The 14155-nt window shown below is 50.8% G+C and overlaps 1 protein-coding gene across 4 annotated transcripts in view; it reads left to right on the top strand.

Annotated features, from left to right (window-relative positions):
- Nucleotides 1-4381, top strand: part of FUBP3 (far upstream element binding protein 3) — a 50547-nt gene extending 46166 nt beyond the window's left edge. For 3 of the 4 annotated variants that reach the window (XM_059410534.1, XM_059410532.1, XM_059410531.1), the window contains 3 exons: nt 634-705; nt 1971-2098; nt 3029-4381. In XM_059410534.1, coding sequence (XP_059266517.1) covers nt 634-705; nt 1971-2098; nt 3029-3037 — 209 coding nt within the window. In that variant the 3' untranslated portion in view covers nt 3038-4381. The remainder of the gene's footprint in view (nt 1-633; nt 706-1970; nt 2099-3028) is intronic. The other variant, XM_059410533.1, reaches the window with a different exon arrangement.
- The last annotated feature ends 9774 nt before the right edge of the window (nt 4382-14155 follow it).

The raw sequence follows: 14155 nt of genomic DNA, 5'->3' as shown, positions 1-14155 counted from the left end.
CCCCCCCCCCCCCCCCCCCCCCCCCCCCCCCCCCCCCCAGATCTTTGCTGCTAGTGCCAGGCGGAGCAGGCGTCCTGGCTCGCCCGCCAGGAACAGCCCCACACACCTCCTGTCCCCATCTGCTCCTCCCCTAGAAAGGCATGAGGCTAAGTCGGGCTCAGGCGCATCTTGTGGCCTCGGCCCTCTGCTGCGTGTACCGCGGCTTCTGTCACCGTCGCCGGCTCGGTCTCTGAGCCGCTTTCCCACGGGCTTTCCCTGCACTTGGGCTTGTCCGGAGTGAAAGCCGTTCATCTGTGCGAGAGCGGCCGGGTGACGAGTGTGTGGTCAGCACTGCTGGGATTCTTTATTCAGTTTGGAGGGCGATTCAGGGAGCCTCAGACTCTTGTCACTCTGGCCTCGGGGGCTCCCCAAGCTCAGATCTCCATCTGAAGGGTCGAGGCTGTTCTGACCCGTTGCTCTTGGGGGTTAGCTGTCCTGTCAACCCCCTCTCCACAGGGCTTCAGTCACTCCTAGGCCCCCTGGGGGCATCGCGGTTTCCCTGGCCACTGCCTTCCGGGGCCGCAGGGCTGGGACCGGGCTAAGGCACGACGCTCAGCCGGCGGGGGCCTGACTGCTTTTGTGTTCCCCGCACAGGCCAGCAGAGCCAGCCGCAGAGCAGCCAGCCCGACTACAGCAAGGCCTGGGAAGACTATTACAAAAAGCAGAGTGAGTGAGCCGGCCTTCTGACGAAGCAGACCTCTAGGCCCCGTGCCCCCGTGCCTGTCTGTGGGCCTCCTTGTCCGTGGTTCCCTGTCACCTTTGGTTTTTTTTTTCAGTGTTTTCCCTGTGTGACTTGGTCTCAGTCCCCGCTTTTGTCTCCCTGCGTCCCCTGTGTGTCCATCAGAAGGAACGTGGTGAAGTCGCCCACCTTCTGGACGCCAAAGGGCCTGAGGACAGCTGGGGGCCCGCTGTCTCGTCCGCAGCCATCCCCTCTGGAGCTGCTGGGCCAGGCCTCAGACCAGCAGGCGTCCCGGTCCCCGGCCGTCGTGCTTCCTCCCGGCTCTTTTTGGTCCTTTCAGGGCAGGGAACAGAAAAAGGGTAAGACTCCAGGAAGGGAGCCTGCCGTCAGAGCCGGTGCCTGGGCGCCAGTTCCCTTCTCGAGTAAGCTCGTGCTCTTAGCTGTGCCAGGAACTAAGCCCATCTTGTTAACAAGAAAAGAAAAAAATCGAGTAACAGCAACTAAAATAAGTCCTAAGTCCCCGGTATGAGTTTCCGAAGTGCCTGGCTGGAGTGTGGTCAGGGGAGGCGCTCTCACGCCGTGACTGCGCAGGACAGTCACCTGCTGGTTGGCAAAAATCAAGTCAAGGACTGTGGTCGATCTGGCGTTGAGATTCCTCCCCGGGGCTTCGGTGGGGTCAGGGAGGTCATCGTCACCCAGAGCCCCTACTGAGACGCCAGATGCCCCGTCTCCCCCAGACCTCCCAAATCCAGACGCGCAGGCACACATGGGCCTGTGTTTCCAGCCCTCCTGGGACTGGAGCGTGCGCAGGGGCACCCCCGCACCCAGGCCGGGGACCCGCACTCCTTTCCCTCTTCCTCCCTCCCCCTCGTCTCCCCCTCCACCCACCACCCACCCTGGCCATCTGTCTGTGCTGTTTCTCTGTGTGTGTCTCTCTCTCGGTCTCTCTGTCTCTGTCTCTGGCAGCCGATGGGGCAGGCAGATGGGCAGCGGGGGTGATTGGGAAGCGCCGACAGCCAGCCATGAGGTCTGGGGGCAGAGCAGGGCCAGACAGCAGGCAGCTCGGAGCACTCTGTGCCCCTGGGCAGCGCCCGGCCGCGCGGTGTCCCGGCGGCTCGTCCAGCGTCCGGAGGGAGACCGCGCCGGCCCTTGGTGCAGCTGCCCCGGGACGCCTCCGAGCTGACAGCGTCCTTTGCCTTCCCCGAGTGTGTCGCCATCCCCGCTAACCTCCGTGCTTTCCTTTGTCAATCAGGTCACGCTGCCAGCGCCGCTCCTCAGGCCAGCTCCCCGCCGGACTACACAATGGCCTGGGCGGAATATTACAGGCAGCAGGTTGCTTTCTACGGGCAGACGTTAGGGCAGGCGCAGGCCCACAGCCAGGTCAGTAGCGGCGCGGGCACCCCCAGGCCAGCCCGAACCCCCTTCCTCCCGGGCCTGTGGCGGAATGGCTCAGGCCCCGGCCGCGCAGGCCCCCCTCTCCGCGCCCCGGAGACAGCAAGTTCGGGCCCCGGGAGAGAGGAAGTGCCTGCCCCTCCCTCATGTCCGAGTCCTGAGACTGCAGTGCCGAGGGGCACTCCCGTGTCTCTAGGCCTCAGTTTTCCCCACCATCCACGAAATGACCAGACTTTGTGACTCTGGGCAGCCTCGGCACTGCAGTAGGGACCGTGGGAGTCACAGTCCGTACTGTTCTTAAAGAGGATGGTGTGGCCAGACTGTCCCCCAGTCAGCGGCAAGGGGCGGCAGGAGAAGGGCGAGTCCAGACGCTCTGAAGGCTGGGCAGGGCAGAAAGCCAGATCTCCACCCTGCGTGGAAGCCAGGAGCGCTCGCTCTGTCCAGGCAGAAGCCAAAAACGGATTTCTTACTAACATCGGGAATATGGCCAAAGGCTGCCCTGAGTCGTGTCTCAGGTGTGTTCTCCAGGTGACCTGATGTAGGCCAGGTCCCCATGGACAGCGTGCTGGTTCCCACAGGCCCTAGACCCAAAGCTCGCTGGTCATCTCACTGCCAAAGTGGTCCCTCTGTGCCTGGGCCCGGTGGAGACAGGTGTTGGGGCTGGCGGGTGGCCAAGGGGAGGGACGCGCTCCCCTGCCCCACCCCCCGTACCTGGGCTTGGGGAGCCGCCCACGGCCTCCTGTGCAGGAGAGGGTTTGTCTGTCCTGGATCCCAGGACGCACGGACATGGGCTGTGTGTCCATGCCCGCTGAGGAGCCAGAGGCGACCTGTGCCCCAACCTCCGAACCTTCAGAGCCCCAGACCGGGACGAGGTCACAGGAGCTGACCTCACTAACTTCTGTCCCCTTCTTTCCGCAGGAGCAGTAGGACGGCGACCTGCAGCTGTTTCCTCCCCGAAATCATTGTGAGCAAAAACCTGTTTGTAACAGAGGTTTTTAGATTTGCAAACCTTTTGATGAAGAACCTTTGTTTTGTTCTGTGAAACACTATATTTAGATTAACAGGATTTTTCTAAAAATCGGGAAAATTAGTTACTAAAAATTGCTGATAATTTGTTTCATTATTTTTGTTTGTTATTTCAAATGTGTAAGCTCTGGGATTCTCTCTGGAGTGAGACCTGCAAATTCAGGCACCAGCGCGTGCCTCAGAGCAGTGACATTTCAACACGGTGTGTTTCTGTTTTGTTCTGTTCCGTTTTGTGTGTCTTTTTATTTACAGTTTTTTTCTGTTGCAACAGAAAGTGGCTTGGAAGTCTTAGGTGGTATGTAACAAATTCTTTAAAAAATTTTTAAACAGTATTTAAATATTCTTAAATGTGTAAATTCATTAAATGTTTTACTTCTAATTTCTTGTTATCTTGGCTGTCTGGTTTTATTGCATTTTTTTAAAAAACTGAACTATTATGTATTGTAATTAATTATGTGAATTCTGAATTGAGACAGATAATTGTATTGCTGTCCAACAGGGATTGGGAGGGGGCATTTTATAGGGTTTGTATAATTTCTAGAGTGCTAAAGGGGTAATATAAAAACGTGTCCGTGTGTTTAGCATACGTTTTTTTTCGTGTCTCCATTACCAGTTGCAATTGTGTATCTAAGACCTCCAAGCTTGTTTTAAAAACAAAACGAAAAACCTTTCTGTCTTCTCTCAGAAATATAAATACTGTTATTTTTAATATTAAAAAGAAATTCGATATAACTTTTAACAAACACTGTGGAACGTTAAACCGCGTGAAAATGTAGTAACTGTTGTTTAATTCCAAGATGTTCTTCCTTTTTTCTTTTAAATATTTTCTTAATATTTGTCAAATTAACTAGATGAATAAATAAATCTAGTATTAACCACCATATGAATTAAATAATTTTGATTTAATAAAAGGGATAATATGATTTCCAGTGTTTACTGTAGTGCGTCTTGTACAGATAACATGTATTTTTAAAGGAAAGAAAAACGGAGTCGAAGCTATTTTTTCTTGCATTTTTAATTGACCCGAGGGACATTCCGTTTGAAATGTACCGAAGTTACAGCTTCTGGGTTTTTCTCCTTGTTTTCCTTATAATGCTTGAAATGTCTAACTATTAAAAAAAGGCAATTGGAAAATGTTATGCATGTTGTTTTTTTAAAAAAAAAAAGTGTTCTTTTTATTTGACTGACAATTCATTTTACACTCTATATAATAAAATTCCCACAAGCCGTCTTGTGGGCGAAGTATTTTTAGTCTGTTTGCTTTCCTTTCCGCCCAGGCCCCTCCCCCTGCCCCCCCCAGCCCCCTCGATTTTCGAGCGAAGGTTCTTACTCTTTGCACTATACCAGCCCGACTTGGAGCCCAATCCAGATTTCTAGCTACTTCGTTAAGCTAATTTTATTTTAATGGCTTTGCATAATTTGACAGTCTGACTCCAGAGCCTTGATTACCATCAGCCCCTCTTACCTGTCAGTCTAAGCCGCTCTCGACGTGGGTGTGACACTGAGAAGTCAATAAGAGTGTCCTCGCGCCGAGGCGCTGTCAGGGGAAGCAGAGCTGGAAGCTTCATTTAAGGCAGGTTGTGACCAGCTCCCGCAGCTGGATCAGCTCACTTCCCGTAACTGAGTCAGCTCGCCCCCCTCCCTCCACCGGCTCTCCCCCCCAACACACACACACACACACCCTCTCCCTGGCGCAGAAGGTAGGGCTGCCTTGGCCTGGCACACTGGGCCGCTGCTGTCCTCCACAGTCTTCTCTGGCTGCGGCTGCCTGGGCTGTTCCCTCCTGGCACACCGGACCACGCTGGGGGGCCCAGGGTCGCCAGGAGGGCTGGAAGGTGCCCGCTGAGGTGCTCATTTGCTTTTGGTGTTTCCATCAAGGAAACAGAAGGAGGGTCCTCCTTACCCAGAGGTGTAACTCAGGGAGGGTCCAGGGGTTTCAGGACACAGCGGGACCGTGGGGGCCCTTCTCTGGAGGATATCGAGGAAGAGCCTTCGGCTCCTCTTTTTCCCTCCTTCCTTTCTGGTCCGTTGAAGCAACCGGCTCCAAACACAGCTCCCGACTTCCCCGTTTGAAAATGCCCTGCCTTTGCTGCCAGCTTTCTGTGTGTCATCTCCTTTAGATGCCCGGTACTGGGAGGATCCCGTGTAGAGCCCTCCTTATGGCTGTGGGTGTGTGTGAGTGTGTGTGTCTGTGTGTGTGTGTGTGTGTCTCCAGTTCAGGTCCCTTTTCTCTTTTCTGCCCCACGCTCTAAGAGGAAGGGAAAAAAAGCATCTGTGGCTCCTTGAGGCCGAAAAGGGGTGTGGAGAGCAGCCCATCTGCAGCCGTTCTGAGGCCTGTTGAGAGCCGGAAGACAAAAAGGAGCAGTGGCATCTTTAACTACACCTCCAGAGAATCGAGTTTGACGTTGAGAAATTGAATAGTAAAAGCCACTTGGAAAGAAGGAGGGGCGGGAGGAGGAGGGCATAACCGCTGCTGATGGAAATGGGAGTTGGGGAGAGGGCATTACAGAGAAGACTTCCTTCTAATTCATCTTCCAAGCTCTGTGCCAAAACAGCATTTGGCATGGTTCACAGGGAGCGATTGTGTGATAATGAACCCTAAGGTGTCCCTTAATTGAAGACTGAGCATTGCGGTTTGTGCCAAGAGTCATAAATGCTGCAGGCTTGCGAGAGGATGCATTTTCTTAAATGTATCGGTAAGTACAGATTAGCGCTTGTCCCCAGTGAAATGCCCATACTATAAATTATGGAAATCTCTCTCCCTCTCTCTCTCTCTCTCTGATGCAATCTTTTATTGAGGCGGGGGAAGGCGGGGTCCAGGACGGCAGGAGGCAGGGGGGAAAGTTTGCAAGCACATGAAATTTGGCCTCTCATTAACATGGCGCCCACAGAAGATGGTTTTCATCAGCAGTCTGGTGTCCTGGAAGGCTAAAGTGCTTGAAATGTACCAGGTTCAGCGATTGTGTTCCATTAAGAAAGCTGCATGGTCATCACGGAAAGGACAAGTCTGTGTTTGGGGGGGTGGGGGCGGGGCGGGGGCCCAGTCTGTCTTCAGAACTCTGCCCCCGGCCGCCCACCCACCACCGCGCATGCGCACTCCCGTCTCTGCCCGCCGCCCCCGGGGTCCGAGTTCCGGGTTCCAGGACGCGGCTGGGCTGTTCCCATGCGACCCCAGAGTTTCGGGGTAGTGGTGGGCAGTGCTCCAGCCAGCGTCCTCCGTCAGCATCCCTGCCCTCTCGTCAGGTAGGAGGTGGTGTCTTTTCCATGTCCCCTCTAAGGGGTGGCCACCCCCATGATGTCCTACAGCTCTGCCCCCCAACCCCAGAGGCTTGGCTGGGGCACAGATGGCATGAGGCAGGAGCTGGTCCACGAGGGCGCTGGGACACCTCGGAGCCTCCGCTCCTAGCTGGCTACAGCAGCTTGGTTTCCCAAGCCCCACTTCTGGTCCACTGGGGCCCAGCTGGGGTTTTTTGCAGACAGGCTAATGCAAATGGTCCTGACAGACTCTTAGAGATTAATGGCCAGAAAGTGGCTTGACACAGTTCCGAAGGGGGTGCTGGCCCAGGGTCCGTGCCTCGTGTGGGTCGGAAGGGGGAAGTAAAGACCGCCCTCATCAATGAGCCGCGGAAACAATGGGGAGCCTTGCTGGTCTCTGTCCCCAGGGCCTTCCAGGAGCACCTAGCGGGGGACTTGTGGTCCTTGGCAGGCATCTCCTTTGCTGAGGGTCGCCACACCCTGGAGGGTAGACAGGACCGATCCCCGCGACTTGCTCTCGTACACCCAAGTGTAGGGGCGGGTTCTGTGCCAAGTTCTAGGCTGGGCTTCATCTAGGGTTTCATTCGAGAGCATAATGGCTGCTCTCGGGGGGACACTGCAGTCACCACCAAGTGAGGCGGTCCTCGGAGCGGGGAAATGGCCTGAACGCTTAGCATTGAGTGTCAAGCCTACACGTCCATCACAGTCGATCATGGGCTTGGGTTCCATATTCACAAATTCACATACTCACTGAAATTTATTTACAATCTTAAAGCACATCCCCCCATCCTGCTCTCCTGCAGTCATTCTCAGCAAATCTGAGTTGCCCAATGCGCACGTTTCTGCACACGTTTCTAACTGAGGACAACCCCCACCGCCCACATGTCAAGCCTCTCCGGCCATAAGCACGTGTCCGCATTGCTGTCTATCTAGTGCCACAACGTCTCGCTTTCTGTCGGTGATTTTGCTGCTTAAAATGGCCCCCAAGCATAGCGCTGGGAGTCTGGCACTCCCACGTGGACACCATGTGTCACGTAAATTGTGTCAGCCACGAGTTACCGTGCGGTTGGCCGTGAGTTTGATCTTCAGGAGTCAACGATACATATTAGGCAAGGTGCCTTTAAACAGAAACACACATAAAACACAGTTATGAACTGATTGATGAAAAGTTGTGACCAGAGGCTAGAAGGACCCCAACTCTGCACGCCCCGCTGGGAGTGATGGTGCCATATTCACCGATCCCGGTTCTCCGAGGTCTTGTAGAATGCGACCACACTGCAGACAAGGAGAATCAGCTATCTTACTTTCCGCAGAGGACCCCGATACTCTTGGGGCTCATATTAGAGACAGGGAAACAGGTTTGAACGGGTTCTTGCTAGGGTCATACCATGGGCATGAGGTGGCAGAGCCCGGGCTCAGACCTCAGTCTGACTGTAAAACCTGCCCGCGTGGCCACTTTTGTGGACAGAAATGGCACTTGGGCAAAGGCCGACTAACTTGGTTCTAGAGGGACCCAGCAGGTTTGGTCCACCTGGAGCAGCAGAGCACAGGGGTAAAGGTGTGGACACTCAAAGTTGGGGTTTTTGTTTGTTTTGTTTTGATTCTATTTTATTTATTAGAGAGCGAATTCACAAGTACCTGAGCAGGGGAGGGGCAGAGGGTGAGGGAGAATCTCAAGCAGGCTCCAGGCTCAGAGTGCCCGATGTAGGGCTTGATCTCAGGACCCTGATCCAGACCTGAGCTGAAATCAAGAGTCAGACGCTTAACCCACTGAGCCACCCAGGCGCCCCTCAAGCTTTGGTGTGAGCAAAGGCTCTGACCGAAGACAAATCATTTAAGATTCTATGCCTCCGTTTCTCCGTCTGCGGTGTGGAGATAAGAGCTATTTACCTGGTCATGGGCTGAGCTAAGATTTTATGACAAATATGTAAAACACTTGACCCCTGCCTCACACTGAGAACCCAAAACACAGCAACTCCTAATAATATTTGAGACCAGGGCTGCTGTTGCTTCCTTTTTTTTTTTTTTTTTTTTTTTAAGATTTTATTTGTTCATCAGACAGAGATCACAAGTAGGCAGAGAGAGAGGGGGAAGCAGGCCCCCTGCTGAGCAGAGAGCCCGATGTGGGGCTCGATCCCAGGACCCTGAGATCATGACCTGAGCTGAAGTCAGAGGCTTAACCCACTGAGCCACCCAGGCACCCTGAGCCCAGGGCTTCTGACTACTCCTGTGGCTTTTTCTATTCCACGAGGAATGCCACGAACTGAGTGTGACCCAAAAAAAGTATCCTCACCACTGACCCTCTAGCTGCTTCTGGGCTCTTCTGGTCTCCCCAGGATTCTGTGACCCCAGGTCTAGCTCGCTGGTCCCCTGAAGCCACGACAGCTAGGTCATTAGGAAAGAAGGCCCCCAAGGGCAGGTGCAGCGACTCTGGAAGAAGTCAGGACCCCCCGCCACACACACACACACACACACGCACACGCACGCACACGCACACACATCGCTATGTGCCACCGCTGTGTAGGAGACGACTTTGGCCAGCCCTTGAGTGGACCTAGGCTGCCGAATTCTGGCCTGCAAGGTGGTGATAAGGCAATCCTTCAAGCACACGAGAAAGGATTCTGATCCTTTGTGTCTCCCCTTCTCACAGCAGCCTCTCTAATCTTCCCAGGAAGCCCCGACCCCTGCTGGGGGAACTGCCTGGGCCCCCCAATGTCCCGGCTGCACTTGCTCTGAGTTCACACAACCCTCCAGAAACCCATGTACCTTCAGTTCCCTGGGGTGTCGTCGGGTGCTCTCAGCTGTGCTTAAGAGAAGAATGACAATGAAGATCGGGGTGGTGACAGGCCTGGGATTCACGGTTTCCTTCTAGGGATAACATCCCACTAGGTCAACCCATCTGAGTGTATGTATTAACAAGTTCTTCCCCAAACCTGCCTTTTCTTCACCCAAGGGGAGCAAACAGCCACATGGAGTGCCCAGAGGCCTGGCTTGTGTTCCCTACTTGGTCAGCTGACCTCCTCTGTGACTGGAACAGGTCACACCCCTCAGTGTCCCTTCCATGGGAATTAGACCAGACCACACCAGAGGTTTCCAAATTGTGTGAGGCTGGGGTCAAGTGTGCCACTGTTGTTGGATTCGATTTCCAATAAAATACATTAAATGTATTTAAAACTTTTTGGCTATAATTTTTTAAACACACTGGGCATTCGAATATGTTACAATGGCATTCCCACTTTTTTCAATCTGCGTATCTATCTTTGTGCCAATACAACACTATCTTAGTGGCTGTGCCTTCACGGTAAGTCCTTCAGCTCTGTTGTTCTTCAAGCTTGTCTCAGCTAGGCCTCAGCCCTTTGCATGCCCATGTAAATTTTCTTTATTTTCTTAAAGATTTTATTTATTCATTTTGACAGAGAGAGAGCACAAGTAGGTAGAGAGGCAGGCAGGGGGTCAGGGGAAGCAGGCTCCCTGCCGAGCAGAGAGCCCAATGCAGGGCTTGATCCCAGGACCCTGAGATCATGGCCTGAGCTGAAGATAGACATTTAACCCACTGAGCCACCCAGGCATCCCTCTACATAAATTTTAGAATTCATTTATCAATCCCCTGTGCCCCACAATGTGCTCAAAGCTTCCAGGATTTTAACTGGAACTGCCCTGAATGTATGCATCAATCTGGGAAGAATCAAAACCCAACAACAGGCAGTCTCCCACTTCATGAACATGGTATATCCCTTCTTTTGTTTTATTCTTTGGTTTTTCTCTAGAATTCTAGGAGCTTTCAGTGGAGAGGTCTTGCACACCTTTCCTTCCATTTATTCCTGGGGCTTTGATGTTTGGCTGTTATTGAAATTGGTACCTTTTAAACTTCAGTTTTCATTTCTTCATCGCTGGTTTTAGAAATATAGTTTTAAAATATATTAACCTGGATTCCAATGACTTTACTTGAATTCCTTATCTATTAGAAGAGCTTGTAGATTCATCTGGATTTCCTATGTTCCAAATCATGTCATTTATGAGTAACAATGGTGTTATTTTTTTTCCTTTCCAATCCTTATGCCATTTTAAAAAATTGATTGTTTGACTGCCCTGTCCAAGGCTTCCAGTACATTGTTCTCTAAATGTAGTGACAAGTGAGCATCCTGGCTGGTCTCACCCACAACCTCAGAGAGAACACTTTTAATAATTCACCATTACTTATGTTTGTGGTACATTTGTTATACATACTTTTTATCAGATAAGGAAGTTCCCTTCTGTGTCCCATTAGCCAAAAGTTTTATCATGACTGGGTGCTGAATTTTTCAGATGCTTTTCTGCATCTCTAGAAATCATCTCCTGATTTATCTCCTTTTTAATTTTAACACAGTGAATTACTTCAATGGTCAAATTTTATACCAGCCTTGCATTCCTAGAATAAACCTCTTGGTTGTAATATATTTTCAGTACTTCTTATATATCATTGGGTTGAATTGCTCATAGTTTTGTTTAAAATTTTTTCATGTAGGGCACCTGGGTGGCTAAGGTGGTTAAACTCTGCCTTTGGCTCAAGTCATGATCCCGGGGTCCTGGGATCAAGCCCTATATTGGGCTCTCTGCTCAGTGGGAGCCTGCTTCTCCCTCTCCCCCAGCTTATACTCTCTCTCTCCCTGTGTGTCAAATAAATAAATAAAATCTTTTAAAAAAAATAAGAGTATGTAAGAGGACAAGGTCAGCAGTCCGAATAACTATAGTCACTAACAATCGCTTGCTTATTTGTCTGAATTCGAATCACACCCGTACTGTGCAACCAGTTCACAAAGAATGAGGACATTGAGGCTCACGTGAAATCATCATCCCTTAACTCTTTTTGAGTCTCTCATCAGCCTCACTGCTGCCGGTGACTGACCACCCAGCAAGCAGAGACCGTAAATGTGAACTTGTCAATCTATTGCTACCTAAAAGCCACCGGAACCTGCTTCCTTTGGTTTTCTGCAGGTTGCCTATATTACGCGGGAGTTTGGTATTTTCTGTGGATTGGGTTTTTGTTATTGGTTTTGTTTCTTTTTGTTTGTGTTATTTGGGGTGATTTTTTAAAGATCTTATTTATTTGACAGAGAGAGCATAAGCAGGGGGGCAGCAGGCAGATGGAAAGGAAGAAACAGATTCCCCATTAAGCTGGGAGCCTGACGCAGGGCTCGATCCTGGGACCCCAGGATCATAACCTGAGCTGAAGACAGACGCTTAACTGACTGAGCTACCCGGGTACCCCTATTTTGGGTGCTTTTTAAAAAATTATTGTTTGTCCTGCTTAATGTTCTCTGATCTTCCTGGATCTGTAGCTTGCTGCATGTCAGTAATTTTTGAAAGTTCTTAGCTGTTATCGCTTCCAACATTCCTTCTGCCCCCACCTCTCCCTCTTCTCCTTCTGGTGTTTATGGCAATTACACATATGTTGCACCTTCTGAAATCATCCCACAGTTCTTGGCTATCCTGTCGTTTCTTTCATTCTTCTTTCTCTTTGCACTTCAGTTTGGTAATGTTTTCATCAACACATATTCAAGTTCACTGACTCCTTCCCCAGCCCCATCCAGCTTACTGAGGACTCCACCAAAGGCTGTTTTCATTTCTGTTACCCTGCTTTTAATTTCCAGCATTCCCTTTCAATTCTTAGAGTTCCTATCTCTCTGTTTCCATTGCCCATCTGTTCTCGCATGTTGCCCACTTTTACTTTTTCTTTGAGAAAGAGTGCTTGAGTGTAGGGGGAAGGGCAGAGGAAGAGAGAGAGAATCTTAAGCGGGCTCCACACCCAGTGTGGAACCCGAGACGGGACTCGATCTCTAAACCCTGAGATCATGACCTGAGCTGAAATCAATAGTTGGACACTTAGCAGACTGAGCCACCCAAGCACCCCAGTTGCCCACTTTTTCTCTTAGAGCCCTCAACATATTAATCATAGTTATTATAAATTCCTTCTCTGATCATTCTGGTACTGGTGTCATATTTGAGTTTGGTTCTGATCCTTGTTCTGTCTCTCCAGACTGCGTTTTTTCTTGCCTTTTGGCATGCTTTATAATTTTTTGTTGAAAGCCAAACATGCTGTATCAGAGCACAGGAACTGGGGTAAATAAATAGGCTTTTAGGGTGAGAGGGTCCTATGTTCCCCTGGGAGTGAGGCTGTGTAATATTCACTGTAGTTACGAGTGTCCATGACCTTAAATTCTCCCGTGTCTTTTCTCAACTCCTCTCTGGACTTGGGGTTTCCCTGTCTCCAACCTCTCAGATGGAATCTTGCTCCTGTATCTGCTGGAACCGCCACTGGTATTCGGAGCTCTGCTGGTGTGTGGGGGAGGGGCAGGACGGACGTGGGGGAGCATGCTGTAGTCACCAATTCTATGTCAGTCTCTTAGTGGGTCTGGCTCTTAGGGCTGTTTCTCCAGTGAAAGAGCTTCCCCCACCTGCCTACCACAGTCTTCTCAGGCTGTAGGAGTTCCAAGCAAACTCTTGGAAGCCCCGTGTCCTACTAACTTTGTATATTCATTTGTTTTTCCCTCACATGAGACAGGAAGTCTGCAAGGGGCTGGAGGGAGAGGAGAGTGCCCTTCCCCAATTTTGGGATACGGCTGTGGGTGAATTTCACCAGGCTGTCTCTCCCCTCCTTGTTTATGCCAGGGACACTAGCAAGTCTTCTCAGATCTTCTCCTGGAGAACCCGATGGAGTTCCTGGAGGGAAAACAAAACAAAACAAAACAAAAAAACAGAAAAACAAACAAACTGCAAACCAACAAAAAAACAAACAGAAAAAAAACCCAAAAAATAACAACAAAAAGAACACCATGCAAGTGTGCCTCCCCCCAAGACTGGAGACTACAGGAGTTTCTCATTGGGATACTATTCCACACTCAGTCTCCAACAATTTGTCAAAATTGCCATGAAGTGTTCCTACAAGTTTGTGGCCTCAGCAGTCCTGCTCCAGGTACACAGGTCCTCCCTGGGGTCCTCCAGGCCCCCCGTCCCCACCCCCCCATCCACCCTCAAGGTGACCCTTTACCTTGCAACCTCAGTTCTCGGTAGTTCCTTAAAAAAATCGCTGATTTGGGGGCACCTGGGTGGCTCAGTGGGTTAAAGACTCTGCCTTCAGCTCAGGTCGTGATCCCAGGGTCCTGGGATCAAGCCCCGCATCAGGCTCTCTGCTTAGCCGGAAGCCTGTTTCCTCTTCTCTCTCTCTGACTACTTGTGATCTCTGTCAAATAAATGAATAAAATCTTTTTTAAAAAATTGCTGATTTCCAGAACATCAGCTTTTTCTTGTTGTAAGGACCAGAATGATGATTTCCAAGTTCTCAACATGAAGTCCTGTATCTATTTTCTAAATTAGATTCCTTCAGGGGAGCCTGGGTGGCTCAGTCGGTTAAGCGTCTGCCTTTGGCTCTGGTCATGATCTCAGGGTCCTGGGATCCAGCCCCACGTTGGGCTCCTTGCTCAGTGGGAGCCTGCCTCTCCCTCTTCCTGCCACTCCCCCTGTTTGTGCTCTCTCTGTCAAATCAATCAATCGATCAATAAGTCAGACTTCTTCATAAGCATTTATCTGAAGAAAGCATTTTACTACTTAGCATGCATTTGAAGATTTGAAGCCCCTCATCTGGGGGTGTAAGAGTGATTTTCACAATTCATGGTGGGAGACATGGAATTGGCACAGAAGTGGGAGCAAGAGACATTCCAACCAGCTAGAGAACAAGGATCTGAGGCTTGAATTCCACGACCCTGGCCAACATCTTGAAGTGTGGCC

The sequence above is a fragment of the Mustela nigripes genome, chromosome 9 (genome assembly GCF_022355385.1).
Source record: "Mustela nigripes isolate SB6536 chromosome 9, MUSNIG.SB6536, whole genome shotgun sequence".
Classification (NCBI taxonomy): Eukaryota; Metazoa; Chordata; class Mammalia; order Carnivora; family Mustelidae; genus Mustela; species Mustela nigripes.
This window is presented reverse-complemented; position numbering and strand designations above follow the sequence as displayed.